Genomic DNA, 20866 nt, shown 5'->3' on the forward strand with positions numbered 1-20866 from the left:
TGGGACTCCATGGGACTCTATGGGACTCTATAGGGCTTTGTGGGGCTCTGTGAGACTCTATAGGGCTTTGTGGGGCTCTGTGAGACTCCATAGGACTCCATGGGGCTCTGTGAGACTCCATGGGGCTCTACAGGGCTTTGTGGTGCTCTATGGGGCTCCATAGGGCTCTATGGGACTCTGGGGGCTTCTATAGGGCTTTTTGGGGCTCCATGGGACTCTGTGGGATTCCATGGGGCTCTGTGGGACTCTATGGGGTTCCGTGGGGTTCAGCCCCTCTGTGGTTTGCAGGGCTGCTGTTGTATGGACTGTCCCTCAGTGTCAGAACCCCAACCCTGAGTACTGCCATGCTGTTGGAAACGGGACCCGTGGGTGACAGCACTGCTCTGCTGTGTCGCTGCGGCTGTCGCTGTGTTGCTCTCCTCCCTGCGGGCTGGTTGTGATCTGAGCCATGGAATCATGGAGTGCTGTGGTTTGGGAGGGACCAAGACGCCACACTGCCCCTGTGGTGCACGTGGGTCAGCTTGAAGGCTGGAGCAGGCAGCAAGGTCCCATGAGGTCCAGAAGTGGGCGCCTCAGATCCCCATGGTTACACCAACCTCAGTTTGTGGGTGCCACGAGGACCTGGATTCCTGCCTGGAGCAGCTCAGGCTGGCAGAAGGCTGCAACCACATCCCCACCTCCTGCCTGGACCTGGATGGTGCTGCTCCATGGCACACGCTGCCCACTGCCGCCTACCACCAGGCCCTGTTCTGTTACAGCCCATCCGAGGGCACCAGCAGCCAGTTCTGTGCCACCAGGTACAGGAACACACTGGAAACCTTCCACCTGTGCCTCTGCTGCTTTGGAAGCCCTCAGAGTTTCACTAGGTCGGGTTTACTGGCTCGCTGTGCCCTCTAGAGGACACTTCTCCCTTTGTAATCCTTTCACCAAAGTGGAAATTGCATTTTGAAAGCTTTCCGTGCAGCTCTCGGCTGGCTTTGCTGTATCCCAAACGTGGTTCCATCTGCTGTGGGTCTCCTGGTCTGTGGGGCACGCAGCTCTTCAGTGATGTTGCTCAGTGTGAATAAATCACGTCTCTAAATAAGATAATAAGGGTTAATTATTGGATTCTTGATATACGGGGAGTAGCTGTAAAGCCTGGAAATCGTTCTTTAACCTGAGGGGTAATTACCTGATATGAAGAGGCAGAAAGCTTCTGTGCCACATCTCTTACCTGTGAGTAGTACAAGCCACACTTAAATATTTGCTTAGCCTTGCTTGGTACAAGCTCTCCAGGCATTTTTCCTAATGCATAACTCACCACAAATTTAGAAGGCTCACAGTGTAAACTTCATTGTTCCTACTTCTGGTTTTGGGTTTCAAGGAAAACAGCACGCAGCCGTGTGTGCGTTCAGCTCTTCTTGCTGTCAGCCCTTTCCAAAGCGCCGTCGCCGCTCCCCCTGCTCTGCTGTGGGGGGGGGTGCGTCGCGGCCCCCCCCCTGCTCTGCTTTCCCCCCCGGCCCGGCTTCCCCCCCCTGCTCTGCTGTCCCCTGTGCTCTGCTCCTGACAAACCTCCCTGCTCCTGCAAACCGTGCTGTGTGCTTTGAGATCCCAAATCCTGGCACCAAAGAGGATCTGCTCCCGCCATCCCTGGATGGTGACCCCAGTGCATGGCTGGGTTCATTCCCAGCTGCTCAGGAAACTGATGTGCAGCGAAGGAGCAGCGCTGCCGTCTGCACATCACGTCCTCCCCGACCCTTTTATTTCTTTTTTAATGCAGATTGCTGTTTCCTTCTGATGGAGCTGAGGGGTGAGAGGTGTAGGAAGGTTATGTCATGAGAAAGTGCTCAAACGTAGGTCAGTGACTGTGTGTGAGTTGTTTCAGTTGTTCCCTTAAGGGTAGCCTGGGTGGGGGAGGTCAGAATGCAAAATCCCTTACATTAGGAGAGGAAAAAGAGAAGGGGAGTCAGGTTCTTCCTTGCAGCACATTAAGGAGGCAGTAAGTTGAGAGATATGGGAATAATGTATCAGGAGGCTGTAAGTCACACCATGCAGCACTTGTTCGCTTGTTTTTATTAACTCATTCTCTGTGTTTTCCTTCTGATTTGCAGTGAAATAAAGAGAGAGAAGCGAGTCCCCTCCCCGGACGTCATAGTGCTGTCAGACAATGAGCCTTCTAGCCCTAGAATGAATGGTTTAACCAAAATAGCATTAAAAGAGACCAACACGGAGGCGCTCATGGTGAGTCCCCTTGTGCTGACGCACTGCAGCCCTGCTGTCCTCTGTTCCTGCAGAGCTGGGGGTCAGGGGATCCCTGACTGCACGAGGATTGGTCTGGGGGGGGTCCTGCAGCTGTTAGAGCCTGATGTGTGCTTTATTATTACTTTCTGGGCTCTCACCTCCTTAACCTTCATGTGCTTCTTAAGAGCACCTCTTTCAGAATGGACTTTTTAGCAGGGTTTATAGTGGTGGCCGCAGTATCCCGCACTCAGCGCTTGGCTCTTCATTCGACTTTTGTTTTTTCATTTCCTTTATGGAAATTACCAAAGCTTTTTTTTCTTTTCCCCCTTGGCCTTTGAGCTCTTTTTCCACCCTCGGTTTGTGTCCCTGCATTGCAGACATGTCAGTGATATTAAGACATACGTGACAATTACAAGGCAGTGAGTTCTTGTCGTAACTTGCATGGTATCTGTCTTTCCCTCTGCCCCCTCCCTGTTTTCCCATCCTCAACTGCCTTACCCGGCCCTGCAGAAAAGCAGTCCTGAGGAGCGTGAGAGAATGATCAAGCAGCTGAAAGAAGAGCTACGGTTAGAGGAAGCAAAGCTTGTCCTGTTGAAAAAGTTACGGCAGAGTCAAATCCAGAAGGAGACCACTACTCAGAAGGTAGGTCTGTTCCTGCTAGTCCTTACCTTGGAAAGAAGGAAAAAAATATATATTCAACTGTGGCAATTCCAGTGACTTGCAGAGCTTTTGAATGCAGCACATTTTGCTTTTTGCCAAACCTTTGTGAATTAAAGTGTATCCCATTAACCGTTCCTTCCTGCGGCATTTTGATCTCGCCAAGATGAGAAGACAAAAGGCAGCTTATCCCATCAGCTCTATCCAAAAGCAGAATGGCTTTTTGGTAACCTCAGGTGTGTTAATGAGTGAAATGCACTGCAGGTTACTAAACACAGTCCTTAAAGCAGCACAGAAAGAGCTGGCACGCGTTTGGAGGAGGATCTCCTGCGTAACAACCCTGCCAGCATGGTTATGGATGTGCTCACATCCCCACCGCCAGGATCTGCTCTGCCAATTCCTGCCTTTCCTCCTCCTCTCTTCCCACCCCAGCAGAAATTCCCCCTTTGTGTCGAGGAGCTGCAGTGTCACCGTCGGGCTCAGGCTGTGTCCCAGTGCCATCTCACCTCTTTGACTTTGCAGCGTGCGGTGCTGACGCGATGGATTTTGTGCAGGGGGAGCTGTGTAGGTGTCAGCTGGATGTTTGCACCTCTCCGTGGCTGGGTTTGCTTGTCGGTGTCTTTCTCCTGGACTTCTGAGGTGGAAACGAAGCCAATGAAATAGCACGCAGTTCCCTGCTGAGTGATGAACTTGGGGTGCTGGAACTCGGCAGGGTCAGTTGGTGTATCCTCACCTTAACAACTGAAGCCTTTTAACTCTTTTTCACTTTGTTACGTTCAAACCCAATTAGTTGGAACCAGCAGTAACAGAGGATGAGGCTGAAAGAGGCTGTGAGCCGAGGCTGCTAAAACAGAGTTCTGCATTGCTGTGCTTTTGGTGCATAGGCTCTGTTCTTTTTCTGACATAACCTTATCTATACTTGCCTAATCACTTCTCCATTTAAATACGCCTGGTGAGGTGCTCGGAGGAAGCAAAGGGTGGGGGAAGGGGAAACCCACAGTCTTTGAAGATTCCCTTACTAAAGCGAAGGAGGTAAAAGCTTTTGTTCCCTTAGCCTCTGTGATTCTGCCTACACCCTTACACTCCTCTGCTTTCTTTCTGGTTTTTCCTCTTCCAGCCTGCCTGTTCCTCTGGGAGTGCTGTGGCCACCCCTCCGCCCTTGGTGCGGGGCACGCAGAGTGTTCCTGCTGGCAAGCCGTCCCTGCAGGTCAGTGGGGCGGGCCAGGCTGCCAGGTAGGGCACACAGCAAGCAGGGCACGGGGCAGCACAGGCTGGCAGCTCACTGCTCACAGCCGGGTGGAAGCTCTGGGACAGAGCCAGCACTCGCTCCCACAGACCCCACTGTAAGCTGTGTAGGAACGCTTGGGGTGGGAGACAGAGGTAGGGCTTCGCACGCAGGTACCTCTCCAAAGCTTATCCTCATCATCCTGGGACCTCATCTGCTCCACTGATAAATGCACGCAGGTTGTGGCTGCTGACGACCTCTGTAGGAGCGCTGTGGCAGCCTGCTGTTGTGGGCTGCAGGTATTTAATTGTGCCTTCACTGTGATCACCTGAAGGCTGCCAGGTTTTCCTTGGCTGAATGGCACGTGCTGGTGAGGAGGGTCTGTTCAGGCTAAACTAAATGTGATGTTGGAAAGCCTTGGGGGGAAAAAAGCAAGAGAGGGAATTGGCATCTGCCGGCCCGATCTTCCTCTGAGTTTGGGATCTTGCTTCACTTTCAAATTTAAAACATTTCTGATCATTTACCTCGGGCTGATCTGAAGCAAATTTCAAAACAGCTTCAGCACAAAATGCTTTCACTTGGAGAATACCAGCTCTTCATCTGAGAGCCCCACGGAGTGCTCTGCATGAGGGGTGGGCTGGATGCGTGCTCCGTTTGGGAGCCGTTCTCAGAACTCGAGGCAATCAGCTTGAGTATTCTCTTCCTTAAGGCGAGTTGCCTTCTCAGGAGACAGCACTTTCAGAGGAACTGGACCACGACTTAAATCCCCACACTTGGGCTGCGAGCCTGCAGCTGTGTGTGTGTGCCAGTGGGCAGAGCAGGGAGCTGGCAGCTGCGGATCCAGAGTTCAGTTTCTCGCTCTCATTCGTGGTGTTTGGGCAAATGAACCTCACCTCCATCTGCTTTTGTTGTCTCTTTAATTCCTGCGTGTAGGAGTTAACATTTGGTCTCCAACTGGGGGGCGTAAAGAAGGGGATTGAGCTTCCCCCATCCTCAGCACGTGTGTGCACGCATTGGGAGCTCGTGGATGCGAGAGCTCCGGTGTGTGTAGATCTTAACTGGGGGGATGATGGTCAGTTTGGGGTCAGGGTGAGCAGGGTGGTGGACGTGCAGAGCCCCGTGAGCAGGGTTTGCTGCTCTGAGCAGCGCTTCCAGACGAGGCTGCGTCGTGCTCTGCAGGAATGTAAGTGATGCATGAAACCTTTGGCTGCGTTGTGAGAACCTTCCAAGATGTATTACAGTCCACAGCTCAAAAAAGATGGTCGGTGGTGTTTCAGGCCTCTCTAGCTTGACTTCTTTTTTTTTTTTCCCCTTTTCTTTCCTTCTTGCACACGTGCCTGTGCCAAACCCCCCCAGCCTCCTGCATCCCCAGCTTCTGTCTGCCCTTTGCTTCTCCTCAGAGCCAGCACTGTGTGTGGCCCCCCGTTCCTTCATCCTTCCAGAACATAAAGTTGCTATTCACTGTTTGCTTGGAACGCTAGCTGCGCTGAAGCCAGCCTGGCCGTGTCCTGTGCTGCAGCCTTTGCTGTCCTCGTGCTGAAGGCAGATAGCATTCATCACATCAGGCACTGAGGAGAGCTGCTCTCATGCACACCGTGCTCCTGTTGCAGCGTGGCTCCCTGTGTCTCAGGGCAGTGGTTCTTGAGCTGTGCAGGGGTTGGGTGGATGGAGACGTCTTTCAGGGCTGCTCTTTACATGTTGAACTCTGTGCAGAGCGTGAGAGAGCAGCCCCTGAGCACACAGCCTGCCCACCTCTGCGTTCTGATGTCTGTATTGCTGCGTAACGTTTTGGATACTGCTTTTTTTTGGTGCTCCGAGCAGAAGAGAGCATTCATCCAAATGCACCGGGATGAAACATGCAAGTAAACTGTCCTCTGTTTTTCAGACCTCTTCTACACGTATACCAGGCACTGTTATTCCTCCTCCGTTGGTTCGTGGTGGGCAGCAGACCTCTGCAAAATTAGGAACCCAGCAAAACACGCAGATAGTAATGCCACCTCTTGTCAGAGGAGCACAGGTATTTCCTTCCTGGTAGATCTCTTCTGTTTTTCCTGAGTGCGTCTGAAATGTTTCCTCAGCTGTCATTCTGCTTAGCTGGAAGGATCCTGCATAGCTTTCATTCACTGCTTAATAGAGGCATATTGCCACTGAAGGGCCATTGCAGCTCCTGCTTGTTTTGCTGTCCCATAACACTCCCACTGAACATGGGAAGCCCCACGGTGATGCAGGATGCTGCCTTACCCACACTGTGTCCTCCCCTGGTTGCTCCAGAGGCACCTGCTTGCTTTATTACAAGAGCTGATGGAGGGGCTCCCAGTTTCACCCTCTGCCTGAGCAAGCAGCAGCAGAGGAAACAAACTGCAGTCCCTCACTCTTCCATCTTTCTTTCCTCATTATTCTTTCTGTTGTATCAATTCCACCATTTCAAACGTGAAAACTCCCCTTTTTTTTTTTTAATGTGCTCATCGTGTCTGTCTTCAGGTTGAATAAGAGCTGCTGAAATGAGATAGCTGGAAATGGGGAAGTGCTGCTTTGCAGGGTCTTTATCTCCTGTGGTGTCACTGAAGGAGTAGGAAAGCAAAGCTTTATTGCATTTGGCCTTCTGGACTTCAGGCTTCCGTGGGGAACTGAGGAAAACAATATTTTCTTGTTCAATGAGGCTTTATTTTGTAGCAGAAGGTCTGCTTTTATCTACTGCATAGCCAGCATTAAGGGGAAGGCAGAGCACTTGGGGGTTCATCTGCTTTCTGTTCCGATACGGGGAAAGCCTCATTCTGAAGAACAGCTTTCCTAACGCCTTTAAAATGAAACAGGCTCAACAGGCAGACCTTTTAGAAGAAATCTGACGTGGGAACTTTGCATTTTTGGCACGGCTCTCCAGCCTGCAATGTGTGATGGCTTCTCATAGGAGCATCTCTCTTGACGCCACGTTCCAGCCCTTTCGTTTTGAAAGGGAGGAGCATCCCATTCTGACACAGACACTTGTGCTTTCTCGGCGTTCCCTTCCCGTCCCATTGACTCCCCACGCTTTTCTCCTGCTGTCTGACCGTTGCATCAACCCGTTTTCTGTGTCTTCCCAGCAAATCCACAACATCCGACAGCACTCCAGCACGGGGCCGCCTCCGCTGCTGCTGGCACCGCGGGCCTCGGTCCCCAGCGTGCAAATTCAGGGGCAGAGAATTATCCAGCAGGGTCTGATCCGTGTGGCCAACGTCCCCAATACCAGCCTGATCGTCAACATCCCGCAGGTGAGCACTGCAAAATCCTCTGTGCCAAACGAAACGTTGAGTGTGGAGCTCCTCATTTTGCACTCAGGGTTTGGATGCGGATGGAAACATGGGGGTTTTTGGTCTCTCTTCGTTCTCGTGAGCACAGCTCAGGGTGGGCTTCTGTCTTGAGCAGCCTGCAGATCCTGCTGGTGCTGATGTTGTGTAAAAACCGTGGACGAAAGCGGTTTAAAGTACCCCTTTCCTTTCAGATCTCCAAATCTGTGTGATCGAATTGATAAGAAAGAAAAGTCAGTTCCTTGTGAAGGAATTGGAGGGTTGGGTGATAAGTAATGTGTGTAATGGGTGGCACACTGTTGCAATAAATGCCAATTCATTGCAATAAATGTCAATACTGCGACCTGTTGGTCACTGCAGAAGTGAGCTTTAGGGGCAGGCTGTCCAGTCCCCCCCCCCCCAAGCACCTTGAAGGTACTCATGGAGCTCCCCAGCCGATGGGAGTCACTGAGTCCCAACTCCTGATCGCTGCTCCTTGCCCCCCAGCCCAGCCCTGCTGTACCGAGGTGCCCAGGCACGTCACTAAACTGTGTCTTCTTTCCTCCAAGGCCTCTCCAACTTCAATCAAAGGTACAACAGTGACATCAGCTCAGGCCAATGCCACCTCCACCAGCGCCGCTTCCATCGTCAACTCCAACGAGTCGCCCGCCAGCCGGCAGGCTGCAGCCAAACTGGCGCTGCGGAAGCAGCTGGAGAAGACACTGCTGGAGATCCCTCCTCCAAAGCCACCTGCTCCAGAGATGAACTTCCTGCCCAGCGCAGCTAATAACGAATTTATTTACCTAGTTGGATTGGAAGAAGTTGTGCAGAATTTGCTGGAAACTCAAGGTGAGATGGCAGTTCCCCAAAAGTGAGGAGAGAACCTTTCCCATCCGAGATGGGAACAGCAGGCAGCAAGTCAGGCTTTCCAGGACTAATCTGTCTGATCTGGGGCTTGCTTCCATCACCAGCTTTCAACTTGCTGTACCTGTAAAGTTGTAGAGCTGCACGGTGCTGGGACTTCCCAGAGGCTGGGCAGTGGTTCAGCTCTCCCTGGTGCAGGTGACTTCCTGTCATCCAGGTTTATGCATCACCACGGTGTTCTCCATCTGAGTTGTCAGCAGATGAAGGGATGTTCCTGGGGAGAAAGGAGAGCGGTGTCCTGGAGGAACTGCCTCCAAACAAATGAAAACTCCAGCTCTGTTGCCAAGTCCGTGCAGAAGACAAGAAGAAAATCTGAGTTGGTTACAGGCTCTCCTGGTCCCTTCTAGGCTGCAGACCTCTCTGGTCTGTCAGGTGTTTCGTAACTATCAAAGTAAACAGTTGAGCAGATTTTGTCTCAACAAATAGCACCTGATTTCTGCAATGTGTCTTGCCATTCAGGATGGTTTGAGGAGGGTGAGGAAAGAAGGATCTGCAGGATGCCTGCACACCAACAAAGGGAGCCGAAAGAACGTCTGATAGTGCAAAAGGCTGAGGAGGGAGGGGGAGGAGTGGAAGGTGGTGTATTTTTGGTGATGGAGAATCTGGAGGCTTGTCGTAGGTGACTTGTAGAAATGAGAGCTGGAGCTGAGCTCACCTGGCTGTGTTCTGCAGGTAAAGTTTCCATCCCTGTTTCATCCCGTGAGCCCTACATGTGCGCTCAGTGTAAGACTGACTTCACCTGCCGCTGGAGGGAGGAGAAGAACGGAACCATCATGTGTGAAACCTGTATGACATCCAATCAGAAAAAGGCCTTGAAAGCAGAGCACACCAACAGGCTGAAGGCTGCCTTCGTCAAAGCTCTGCAGCAGGAGCAGGAGATTGAGCAGAGGATACTGCAACAGACTGCATCTCCTGTACAGAGCAAGTCAGACCCCATCGTGCAGCACCACTCGCTCAAGCAGGTGAGGCTCTGGCTGCACAAAGCCCCATCTCTGTTTTCTTTAGGATGAAATGAAATGAAAAAGACTTGCTCCAGTGCTAAATACACTGAAATAAATGTAGCTCAGGTAGAGAGCTGAGCTGGGAGCTTGTGGTGGTGGTTGTGAAGCTTCGAGGTAACGGGCAGCCGTCATCCGTGGTGGAAACTGCATCTCACACAGCTTATAAAACCACCTCTTAGTTGGGAAGAGTCAGCTCAGGTGCTGCTTTGAGTTGAAATAAGCAAGGCACCGATTCTTTAGGCAGAGGAGATGCTGGTGTTGGAGGTGCTTACCCAGCACATCTTTCTGCGTTCTTACAGGCACTTTCAGGAACACAAAACTGATCTCTTGGTTTGATTTAGAGATGTTTTAGAGGTTTTCAGACCTGGGACTAATGGCTCATTCTGGGTTTGGCAGAGGAAGGCGAGAAAAGTCAGGCAGTAAATGTTGGCCGAGGCTCTGGGGGGTGAAGGAGGGATGCTCCCTGTGCCTGTCTGACTGTCTGCTCTCTATCCAGACTTCTAGCCAGATGTCTCGAGGCTCTGGAGCCCCGCGGGGAGTGTTGCATGCATTTAGCCAGTCACCCAAGTTGCAGAATGCCTCATCTGCAGCAGCACTTGGGAGTAGGCCAGGTAAGCATGCTGAGAGACCTGTCAGCAAGGGCAGCGCTGCCGCCTGGAAGAAGACTCCCATCAACACAGGTAGATTTTTTTCTGAAGTTCCTTTTCTTTTCTTTCCACTTATTAGCTGCAATCTGTCCAACAGCCGTAGCTCTGTGGGGAAGGCTGCTTTTTCCTGGCTGTGCTCTCAGTCTGGGTGTTGAAGCCTTGGCTTCTGCTGCGGTTTGCGCTCCTCAAAGGAGGCACGAGCAAAAGCTGCTGCTTTACAGAGCCATAAGCAGCCTGGATGATGTACTGTCAGATGCTCTTTGGTGGCTCTGTGCAGTCAGTGCCACGCTGCTGGGGTTTGTTGTGCCTTTCTGGGACCTGAGTTTGGTCAAGTCGCATCAAAGCACATCAAGTAAAGGAATGGTTTTGCTGCAGAACCTGAACCAACTGAAGCTGTTGTTTGGAACAGATTGAAAGTTAAATTCTTATTTAATCTCTTCTGTATGTAAGAATCTGACTGTGGAGCTGTTTATTTTTTTTAAGTGATCATTAGGATCTCCAGGAAGGAAGCAGCATAGCAATTGGCTGCCTTCTGATCTACTTTCATGCTCAGTATTGAATGGTTTATATTTTTTCCTCCTGACAGCTTAATTTACCACTTCAGCACGATTTCATTGCAGAGAGCCCTAGTCTGCTCAACTCTTCTTTTCTGATACGAAGCCTTAGTGCTGTTGGCTTGGCTGATTTTAGACCTTTGGAGGTTCTGACCTTCTGTAGCACACGAGTTACTGCAGGCCCACTTCCATTACTTGTTTTCGTGCAGGTTAAAGGGGAGTGGTGCTTATTTGCTGCTGGTTTCACCGTGCTGTGACCTTCATCCTCTCTTCTCTGTTGTGTCTCCCCAGGTGGGGCTCTGCCCTTTGTTAGCCCCAGTCTAGCTGTGCACAAGTCCTCCTCGGCAGTAGACCGCCAGCGTGAGTATCTGCTGGATATGATCCCCCCGCGGTCCATCCCACAGTCTGCCACGTGGAAATAATGCAGAGGAATGCCCGAGAGGAAGACTTTCCTGTTTCTGCCATCCTTTTTATACCACACGACAGTGGAATCTGCTTTAATCCCAGCTGGATACGCCCCAGGCTTTATAGGATGCGAGAAGACCACTCCTCATGCCATCGAGTGCTGCTGTCCCTGCTATGAGAAACGACACCGCGTGGGTGGGAAAGACTCGAGCTCCTTTGGTTATCAGATCCTTGTGATTGACTGATAATGAAGGCTGTCAGGGAAGGGGAAGAATTCTTACTTTTTGGGCTTTATACATTTAGTTTGGATTTTCTTTGTCACCAGCACAAGAGGAGGACTGAGTGACTCTGCCTTCGGTTTCTTGGTTCACCACGGAGCGTGGATGGCGGCCTGGGGAGAGCAGCTCCCACCTGTCCTGCAGACACATTTAGTGAGCCGAGGTCATGTTTGCTTTTCTTCCCTGCCCCTCCTCAGCCAGGAAGGCAGCCTGCAGATGATAATGTCTCAAAAATCCGCTGATGATGAGCTAATGATAAATAAGCAAACTGAAATTCCACTCGAGTCTGTTGTTTTCTAAGGGACTGGTGCCACCGCAACCCGTCTGGTGGGTGGGACCCCGTGCAGGAGCCTCTCACTTCTGTTGGATTCTGTTTGGAATAGACTTTGAACTGCTGGTAGTCTAAAAATCTAATTTACTGCATAGACAAAACACCTTTTGTTCGATCTTTCTAATTCAGCCAAGAGCAGTTGGGCCTTTCATACGTTCCCAGAGGACTTGAACGAGTGAAACTGTTTGGGATTATTATTATTTCCTTTTTTTTTTTCCTTTTTTTTCCTTTTTTTTTGGAGGTTTATTGTTGTTTTGAGCGATTTTTACTCCAAATCCAGGAGCTGCAGAAGCTGCAAACGCAGTCAGAAGGGCGAGCAGAGGGATGGGGGCCGTGGCTGGGCTGAACGCTGCGCCCGCTGCTCCCCCCTCTCCCGCCCGCTCCCCGGCCGCTGCAGTTTTGATAGAGCTTTAGGTAACCCTGCTTTAAGGACAGGTTTCTACGTGGTTTTAATATATTTCGGGGATTTCCACAGGTTTCAGCCCAGGTCCCTCAGGTCCGGTTTGTCTCCTCGTCATCTTCTCTCCTTCTTCCCCGCGCTTCTCCCAAATTCACGTCCAGTTCGAGTGGCAGAAAGACTTTGCCTTACTACTTACGTTGCATATCAGTGCTGGAAGTAGTGCTGATGAGAATTATTTGCAAAATTATATATATATCTATATATCTATATATGAAAGGAAAAAGGGGGGAGGGGGCGCGACTCAGCCCCTGTGCTGGGTCTTATTTTCTTAGCAGCTGCTGTTGGATCTCAGTGTGAAGCAGCCTCTGCGCAGGGCCGTCCCCAGATCGAACCGTGGCATAGTGGGAAAGAGGACTCGTCCATTTTAGCCCCTGTTCTGTTGTGTGAATATCAATATTTAGATACTTTGGAAACTGTTGGGTAGCCTAGAGAGCCTAGTTTTGCAAAACGGTCTTTGTTGCTGTATAAAGCCCTAGGATTTCAATTGGACTTTGTTTTGTTTTTTTCCTCTGTTTGTTTTACAAATGTATATCAAGAGCGAACTGGGCACGAGAGGAATTCATTGTGTTGGGTTCATTTTTCTTTTCATTCCGGGGTATTTTGGATCGGGAGATGTGGAGAGAGAGAGAGAGAGAAATGGAGTGCATTTTATTTTTGCACTTTGAAATATTACAGAATTGTTTCAGTTCTTTACACGTGTGGAGTTTTCTTGTATTTTATTTTATTTTTCTCTCTTCTGACCGATGCCTGCATTACCACCAGAACACATCCAGAGCTGAAACCTGGCCTGGGGAGGGAAACCTTGTTTGTCCAGAAGGAAAAAAAGCAAAACTTCTCTCCATTTGAAATGCAGATGCGTCGAGGGTGGGGAGCGACGTCTGCCTTGTGTGTCACAGCTGGGAAAGAGGGAGTGGAAAGAGGGGCAGAAGTATGAAAAGCACCCGGGTGAAAAGCGATGTCAGCGCCTGTTTGGGCACAGCAGCTCCTCCTGTTCCAGCACGGCCCGCAGGGGAGACCTGGCACTGAGCTCAGTGCGATGGGGGAGAGCTCAGAACTGAGAGCATCTTGCAAACGCTGCTCCCTCGCGATGCTGCACCACAGCGAGCTTTGATTCGATAAACCGAGGGGCCCCGTGAGCGCTGTGCGTTGGGGCAGTGTTGCTCCAGGAGGGTTTTAACCCACAGATCCAGCCCAGCCATCGCTGCTGGCATCCAGAGCCGGTCTGACATCGTTTTTTATCTGCGGTTCTTGGAGTGCTGCAGGTAACTTCCATATTTATTGCATGTGTCGCTGCAAAGCCCTGCCCGGCTGCTGCGGCAGAACGCGAGCGCTGAGCCTCGCTGCACGGCCGGGGCTGCGTTGTTCTGCTCAGCGCCGAGCTGCGCGGGCATCTCCTGCTCCCCTGCCAGAGCAAAGGGGAGAAAAAAGCAAAAGCAGAACAGCTCGGTGGGCTGGAATTGGGACGGAATTGGGACGGAATTGTCCCAGAGCGGCGCTGCGCCTCGAGGTGACGCCGCTGGGGGCGGCGGCGGAGGAGCCGTGCGGAACAAACCTCCGCTCCGCGCTGCCGCTGCTGGGCTGCCGGCACCGAAGGGCCCCCGCTGCACCGCGGGCAGAGCTCCGAACAAAGGCCGGCCGCCGCTTCGCTGCACGGCGCTGCATGAGCCGGGGACGGTGCTGCAGGCTTCCACCTCTCCTGGGGAGAGGCTCAGAGCAGCGTTGGTTCTCGCAAGCCATATAACCTTTCTCGGAGACGTTGCAACTACGAGATTTTATAATACAGTAATAAACGCCGATGACTTATTGTACTTAGATTTTAGCGACTTGTGAAATAAACCCCTGATTTTCATTTGAAACCAGTGTTGCGATTCTGGGAGCCGTGTGGTTTGTTAATTATTTTTTTTTTTTTTTTTTTGGGGGGGGGGGGGGGGGTTGTTATAATTACGGCTTAATTTATTGCCCAGGCGGCGCTCAGGGCAGCCCGGTGACGGCGTGGCCCTGGGGCTGCGCTCCTCGTTGTGCCACGCACGACGTCCCTGCCGGGCTGCTGAGGAAGATGCTGCGTTCACGCTGCCCTCCCAGTAGCTCAGTGCCGCGGGTTTCTTTGCTTCTTTTCCCGTTTTTCTGATCGTTTTAGGAGCCTTTGCCTCCGAATCGTCAGACCTCGCCGTCCCCGGTTTATTTTTGCTTACTAAGGAGGAAAAAAAAACGGCCAAAGGGCAGCAAAGGATTGGGAAGAGGGGATGTGGGCTGCAGGAGTGAGCAGAGCCGCTGCGTTCAGAGCCTTTGTCACCTCCTTTCCGAAGGAGAGGGCGCAGAAGGCGACTTTTTTAATGATAAAGATATAAATATATATATATATGATGCAAAAAAGCACCTCGAGGAACCGCAGGAGTGTTTGTCTGCTTAAGGCAGTTACGCTGTGTGTCGCCTTTCAGCGGAACGATTTGCATTGTGCTTTTTTTTTTTCTTTAAATGAGAAGAATTTATAATCATTAACGAAGTGTAACAGTGAGGTTACAGCAGCGCAGGGTTTGGTTTTGTCACTCGTGTTTATTGTGACTCTAAATCTTTTGATGAAAAAAAAAAAAAAAAAAGATATATATATCAAAACCTTAAAAAGAAAAACAAAAGTTCCCACTGATCGTCCCCAAGGGAGGAAGAACCTGAACTCAATAACTGTGCGTTGTGTTGTGAGGGGGGTTTGGTGTTTGGATGACAATAAACAAGTGGACAAAGTCCTGTGTCTGGCTGTCATTGGGGGCCTGGGGTGGATGGGGGGCGGGGGTGGGGGTGGTGTCAATGGTGGGGGTGGTGATGATGATGGCAGGGGTGATTGTGGCGGTGACAATGGTGGCAGCGGTGTCAATGATGGTGATGGTGGTCATGGTGGCATCAGTGGTGGCCACGGTGGTGTCAGTGATGGTGGTGTTGGTGTCAGTGATGGCAGTGGTGGTCATGGTATCAATGATGGCAGCGGTGTCAATGATGGTGATGGTGGTTGTGGTGATGTCAGTGATGATGGCGGGGTGGTTGTGGTGGTGTCAATGATGGCAGTGATGGCAGTGATGGTGATGGTGGTCCTGGTGGTGTCGGTGATGGCAGTGGTGGTGTTGGTGTCAATGATGGTGTCGATGGTGGCAGTTTTTTTGTTGTTGATGGTGGTCATGGTGTCAGTGATGGCAGTGGCGGTTGTGGTGGTGTCAGAGATGATGGTGGTGATGTCAATGGTGGTGGTGATGATGATGATTGAGGTGGTCGTGGTGGTGTCAGTGATGATGGTGGTGTTGGTATCAACGATGGCAAAGGTGGTGTCAGTGGTGGTGGCAGTGGTGGTGGCGGTGGTGATGGCAGTGATGGTTGTGGTGGTATCAATGATGGCAGTGGTGTCAGTGATGGCAATGGTGGGCATGATGGTGGCTGTGATGATGGTGATGTTGGTGGCAGTGATGGTTGTGGTGGTGGTGGTGGTCATGGAGGTGTCAGTGATGATGGTGGGGATGGCGCTGGTGATGACGATGGTGATGGTGTCAGTGATGGCAGTGTTGTGGTGTTGATGATGATGGTGATGATGGTGGTGGATTGCGGGTGCTGTGTAGATCTCCATCACTGCCCACTCCTCCCCCCGAGGAGTGCAGTCGCTTCTCCCAAACCCACACTGGAGGATGGGGAGGAGATGGAACCGGTGTGGATTTTCACAAACAGAACTGAAAAGCTGCAGAGGGTCTCAGCCCTTCCATCGCACTCCACGTCTGAGCTCCCATCGTTCTGCACAGACCAACGGACCCCGCTCAGTGCGCGGGACAACGGGGAGGGAAGCGGTTTGGTGACAGCGGGAACAACCAACCCCGTTTGGCGTCACAGAGCGGGCAGAGCCGAGGCTTTGGGAGCACCGCATCCCCGAGCACAGCGCTCAGCAGGGCGGGCACAGCAGCAAAACCCCCGGCAAACGAAGCCCACGCCGAGCAGGAGCGCAGCCCCGCTGTTTGTGTGGCGTTTGTAACGGACGGCCGGCGCTGCTCCGATCGCACAGCGGCGAAGTTACGGAGCAGCGATTTCTTTCCATTCCTTTGGGATAACTTCAATATCCGCGGTTGTGAATACCAACGTGCGTCTCCTCCGAATGCAGAACGCTGCTCCCAGCGCTGCTCCCTCCGCTCCAATCCTCCAAACCCCGCTTCTCGGGCTCCGTCTCAGCACAGCGCTCTGGGACCCCGCACCCAGCGCCGCTCCCCCCTCACCCCCCCACCTCCGCCGCCATCTGCGCTCATTAACGGCCGCCGCGGGATTAGGGTGCGATTAGGGTTTAAGGGGGCGGGGGCTTGGGGGTGACCTCGATCTGCAGCGCGGCCGCCCGTGGGTGGGGGGAGGTGGGTCGAGGGTTCTGAGCTTTGAGCGCTTTCCGTGCGCGCACCTGCGTGCGCGCTCTCTGGCACGCGTTTTGCTGCGCTCGTGCTCGTGCGCGCACATTTCGGCACATACCGAAATTTACCCGAGCGTTCAGCTGCGCGCTCCGCACCGGGTGGGGCCCACCGACTCCTCGGTGTCGTTTCCCCTTTAAGGCCGCCGCGCTCGGCCGGAGGTCCGTGGGGTGGGGGCGCTCTCGCGCAGCGCTCCCACTACAGAGCGCTTCCGGTGAGGGCGGCGGAAGTGACGTAGCGCTCGGCGGAAGTGCCGTAGCGCGCGGCTGCCGGGATGGCGGCGCCGAAGGTGAAGCAGGACATGCCGCCGCCGGGCGGCTACGGCCCCATCGATTACAAGCGGCACCTCCCGCGCCGCGGCCTCTCAGGTTGGGGAGGGGGGCACCGGGAAACCTTCTGGGGGCGGCCGGGCGCGGTGCTGCCGGTGCTCGCGCTGATCTCGGTGCTCCTAACGCCCCGCCCGCAGGTTACAGCCTCTTCGCGCTCGGTGTCGGCAGCCTCCTGCTGGGCTACTACACCATCATCAAGTGGAACCGGGAGCGCAGGTGCACCGCGGGCCCCTCCCGCTTCCTTCGGGCCTTTCCCGGTCCTCCCCTCGCTCTCACCTCGCGCTCCCTTCCTCTACCCGGGACATCGCCCCCAATTCCCCCCATCCCTCTCTCCCCCTGACCGCCTCCTCCCGCAGGCGGCTGCTGATCGAGGAGCTGGAGGCGCGCATCGCGCTGTTGCCGCTGCTGCAGGCAGAGTCGGACCGCAGGTACGGAGGGGGCAGCGCGGGGCTCGGCCCCTTGTAGGGGGGGGGGGGGGGAAGGCACGGCTGTAGTGTGAGGAACCCGCCGGCAGCACGGATCCTCCTCTTGCAGAACCTTGCGCCTCATGCGGCAGAACCTGGACGAGGAGGCCAAGATCATGAAGGACGTTCCCGGTTGGAAGGTTTGGGCTCGGGGCACTGAGGGTGTGCGTCCTGCTGGGCTCCGTGCCGTAGGACACACATTGTGGGGCAAGGGGTTCACCCGTGGGTCTGGGAGTCCCTTGGGAGCGTCTGTTATGGGTGGGTGAGGGTGCTTTGCTGCTGGAGCTGTGGTGGGGGCGCCCATTTTCCTCCTCACACGATCTCAGCCCTGAACTGAGCCCCTCGGCCGTCCCCGTGTGTCCCCTCCAGTGCTCTCTGCCCCCCCAGGTTGGCGAGTCCCTGTTCCACACCGACCGCTGGGTGCCCCCGACGGTGGATGAGCTCTACTACCTGCGCCCGTCTGCCGAGATGGACAACGAGAAGTTTGGGCTGCAGTACTACGTCTGATTGGCGGCCCCACAGGGCTGCGGGGGGCTCAGCATTAAACCCGTGCGGGAACCCGGCGAGCTGTGTGTGCTCCACTCCTTTCTCTCTGGTCGGAAACCTGGTGGGGCGCTCTCTGCCCGGCAGCATTACGAGGCTGCAGCAGAGCTGTGTGGGGTGGGATTGGGGTGCTGCCCATGTCTTTGTTGCTGGGGCTGCTGGCTGTGGTGGTGGGAGCAGGGGAAGGGCTGTGAGAGGCTGCCGTTGCCCCAAGTGCCCAGCAGGGCTGAGTGCCCGCAGTCACAGTGGGAATGGGTCCCTCGGCGTCGCGATTGTTGGGGTTTGGAGGTCCCAAGGACTTTGAGGGCACCCCTCGTGCAGCATCTGCAGGGAGCGGGGCTGAAATCCCGCTGGGTTCTGGTGCTTGGAAGAGGGGAGGCGCCGTGTCCTGGGAGGGCTCGGGCATCCCTGGCGCTTCCACAATGCCTGCGAGGTTTCTCTGCAGCCCTCCCGGCAGCACCGCCCGCGGGGGACGAGAGTGGCGGGGGGGAACCCGGCTGGGGCGGGGGCAGCCAGAGCCGCCTCCCACCGGGCGGCACCGCAAAGCGCCGTAGGGACCATCGCTGCCACTGCTCCCGCAGGGCTCATCCCGCTCTTCCCGTCCCGATCGGTGCCCATCATGAGCTCCGGTCCCGGTCCTTCCCGGGAGCCCCCGCGATACCTCAGGTGAGCCCCGCACCGCCCCTCGGGAGCCCCTGGAGAGGCTGCGGGGATCCCGCTGTGCCCACATTCCGCACCGTGTGTCCGGTCCTGCCCAGCGTGGTCCTGCGGGATGTGAAAGGGATCCGGGGGGACTCTGATGCTCCGGACCCACCGGGCGGTGCTGGAGGGTCTCTGGGTCCCGGCGGCGGGAGCGGACCACGCGCTGCTCCTCTCCGGGTGGGGACGCGGAGCCCTCGCGCGTGTCCCCGGGGCGGTCGCAGCCCGGCTCCTCACTCCCCAGCCCCTAGAGCCGCGGGGGCGGAGGGGGTTGGTACCCAAATAGCCGCTGTTGCCAAAGCAACCGCATCCCGGGTCTCCATGGCTGCGGCGGGGACGGCTCCGGCATCAGCAGCATCGGGGTGGGGAGCGCGGGCAGAGGGGGGTTCCGCAGTGGGGTGGGAGCGGGATGCGAAGCGGGGTGGAGGTGCACGTGGAGCTGAGGTATCAGTGCGGGACACGGAGAGGGAGGAAGATGAGGGGAGCAGAGCCCCAGGGTGCAGCTGATGCCCTGTGGGGCTCGGCCCCTTCCCCAAGGCTCTGGGGGGGTCCCGGAGAGTGGAGTGTGAGCAGGAGGTGACGCCTGGGGCTGCTCTCGTCCGTTCGCACCTCTCCCTTCTTCTCCCCCGGTGGGGTCCTGGCCGCCGCCAGCCCCGGTCCCAGCGGGAGGCACCAGGGCCGTTACCCCGGGCCGTGCTGGGCTCTGCCGGTCCCCAGCCGGGATCGGAGCAGCACCTGAGCCCCGCGCTGCCCCCGGTCCTGTGGCGAACGCGGAGTAAAAAGTCCGCAGCTGGAGGGGACGTGAGTGCGGGGCTGCCAGGGACACGGAGCCCCTCGTGTCCCCCCCCACCCCGGGGGACGATGCCAAAACATCGGGACCGAGCCTGGGCCGGGGCCCAGGATGCTTTGCCAGCAGCAATTACGGGTAATGTTCTCCCCTGGATCCAAAGCGCGGATTTTTGTCAGAACTTCGCCTTCTGTTCAGTGAGCGCCAACACAGCTGCGGTGGGGCCAACCCGCGGGGGCTGCTGCTGCCAACAAGGGAGGGGGGGACGACCCCGGGGCTGGGTCTGTCCCTGTGCCCCCCAGTTTGCCCGCAGCACCGCGCTGTGGGGCTGGGGCCGGGTTGGGGCTCACTAGAGGGCACCAAAGGATTGGGGACGAGATGGGATGGGATGGGAAGTGTTGAGGGTTGGACAGGATGGACGGGGGAACTGAGAGCTTATGGGGTCTGAGGGAATCCGGGGGGCTGTGTGTCTGTGGGGTCAACCAGCACCCTGGGGGCGTGGGTCAATGGGATCTGTGAGGGTGGATGGAGATGGGGTCTGCAGGGTCTATGGGGTCTGCAGGGTCTATGGGGTCTGGCAGAATGGCCATGGTCTGTCACATCTGTAGGGTCTATGGGGTCTTGTCAGACATCCAGGGGGTGGCTGTAAGGTCTGTGGGGTCAGCCTGGGTGACGTGAGGTCCCTGGCACCACATGCCCAGCAGGACCCCCTCCTGTCCCCATCCAGCTTCCAGGGGTGGCTGCACCACACCGATGTCCCCTCCCAAATCTGTGACCACTCGAGGTGTGGGTGACGCACACACCCAACATCAGCACTCCGGTCCCATTGCAGACCCACTGCACACCCCACAGCTCCGGGTTCCCCCATCCCACAGCACCCACAGGTGCAGGCACTCCGTGGGACCTCACCCCACAGCCCAGGAGCCGATGTCGGTTCTCCCAGGGCTCAAATTTCCCCATCCCTTCAATAACAAAAGCAACGGCAGCGGATTGGAAACGGCACATGTTGTTCCCATCCGCGACGCAGGTGAGCCAACAGATGTGAACAATTATTGTCCAATTCCGAAGCTCCCGGCCCTGCCAGCTCCCGGGCTCGGCAGCGGATGAACAACCGCAGCATTGTTCAGCTTTATATAACAGCCTGATCGTTCAGCCTGGGGCTGCTGCCAGGGCCGTGCCTCGCACGAAAGGCGACCGCGACCCCGTGCTGCGCGTGCCTGAGCCCCGCACTGCCTTTGCTCATCCTGCCCCGACTCCCCCTCAAACCACGAGCAGCCCCTGCCCCGAAATGGTGGTGATGTCCCTGCTGAGGTGCCCTGCTTGGCTGGGGATGGAGGGGGGGTTGCTGGGGTCTCACGGCTGCGTGCTGCCCTGCAGCAAGGCGGAGGCGGAGGCCATGGAGAAGGAGCTGCTGGAGGATTATCGCTTCGGGCGGCAGCAGCTGATCGAGATCTGGGGACACGCCTGCGCCGTGGCCGTCACCAAGGTGAGGCAGACGGTGGGGCTGAGGACCCCCTTTGTGAGGGGGGGCTTCACTGCTGGCTGCTCTGCCACCCCCATCCCATCCCACCCCATCCCACCCCATCCCATCCCATCCCATCCCATCCCATCCCATCCCATCCCATCCCATCCCATCCCATCCCATCCCATCCCATCCC

At 55.2% G+C, this 20866-nt stretch overlaps 3 protein-coding genes across 7 annotated transcripts in view; all 3 read left to right on the forward strand.

The window, feature by feature from the left end:
• GATAD2A (GATA zinc finger domain containing 2A) overlaps nucleotides 1–13825 on the forward strand; it is a 36101-nt gene extending 22276 nt beyond the window's left edge. For 3 of the 5 annotated variants that reach the window (XM_042887336.1, XM_042887337.1, XM_042887338.1), the window contains 9 exons: nucleotides 2091–2220; nucleotides 2731–2862; nucleotides 3995–4084; nucleotides 5988–6119; nucleotides 7183–7350; nucleotides 7935–8214; nucleotides 8962–9251; nucleotides 9787–9970; nucleotides 10783–13825. In XM_042887336.1, the coding sequence (XP_042743270.1) occupies nucleotides 2091–2220; nucleotides 2731–2862; nucleotides 3995–4084; nucleotides 5988–6119; nucleotides 7183–7350; nucleotides 7935–8214; nucleotides 8962–9251; nucleotides 9787–9970; nucleotides 10783–10913 (1537 nt within the window). In that variant the 3' untranslated portion in view covers nucleotides 10914–13825. The remainder of the gene's footprint in view (nucleotides 1–2090; nucleotides 2221–2730; nucleotides 2863–3994; nucleotides 4085–5987; nucleotides 6120–7182; nucleotides 7351–7934; nucleotides 8215–8961; nucleotides 9252–9786; nucleotides 9971–10782) is intronic. The other 2 variants (XM_042887339.1, XM_042887340.1) reach the window with 2 other exon arrangements.
• Nucleotides 13826–16623: 2798 nt separating this feature from the next.
• NDUFA13 (NADH:ubiquinone oxidoreductase subunit A13) lies at nucleotides 16624–17742 on the forward strand. Its single transcript, XM_042887362.1, has 5 exons — nucleotides 16624–16754; nucleotides 16853–16931; nucleotides 17072–17143; nucleotides 17250–17319; nucleotides 17567–17742. Exons 1-5 carry the CDS (start codon nucleotides 16661–16663, stop codon nucleotides 17684–17686), a joined length of 435 nt encoding a protein of 144 aa, XP_042743296.1. The 5' UTR covers nucleotides 16624–16660; the 3' UTR covers nucleotides 17687–17742.
• A 2569-nt stretch (nucleotides 17743–20311) lies between these two features.
• YJEFN3 (YjeF N-terminal domain containing 3) overlaps nucleotides 20312–20866 on the forward strand; it is a 3292-nt gene continuing 2737 nt past the window's right edge. Inside the window, 3 exon segments of the mRNA XM_042887369.1 lie at nucleotides 20312–20461; nucleotides 20463–20522; nucleotides 20524–20694. Of these exon segments, the coding sequence (XP_042743303.1) occupies nucleotides 20312–20461; nucleotides 20463–20522; nucleotides 20524–20694 (381 nt within the window).

Source organism: Lagopus leucura, unplaced genomic scaffold (assembly GCF_019238085.1).
Source record: "Lagopus leucura isolate 7727_CA_CO unplaced genomic scaffold, USGS_WTPT01 Super-Scaffold_100081, whole genome shotgun sequence".
NCBI classification, from domain to species: Eukaryota; Metazoa; Chordata; class Aves; order Galliformes; family Phasianidae; genus Lagopus; species Lagopus leucura.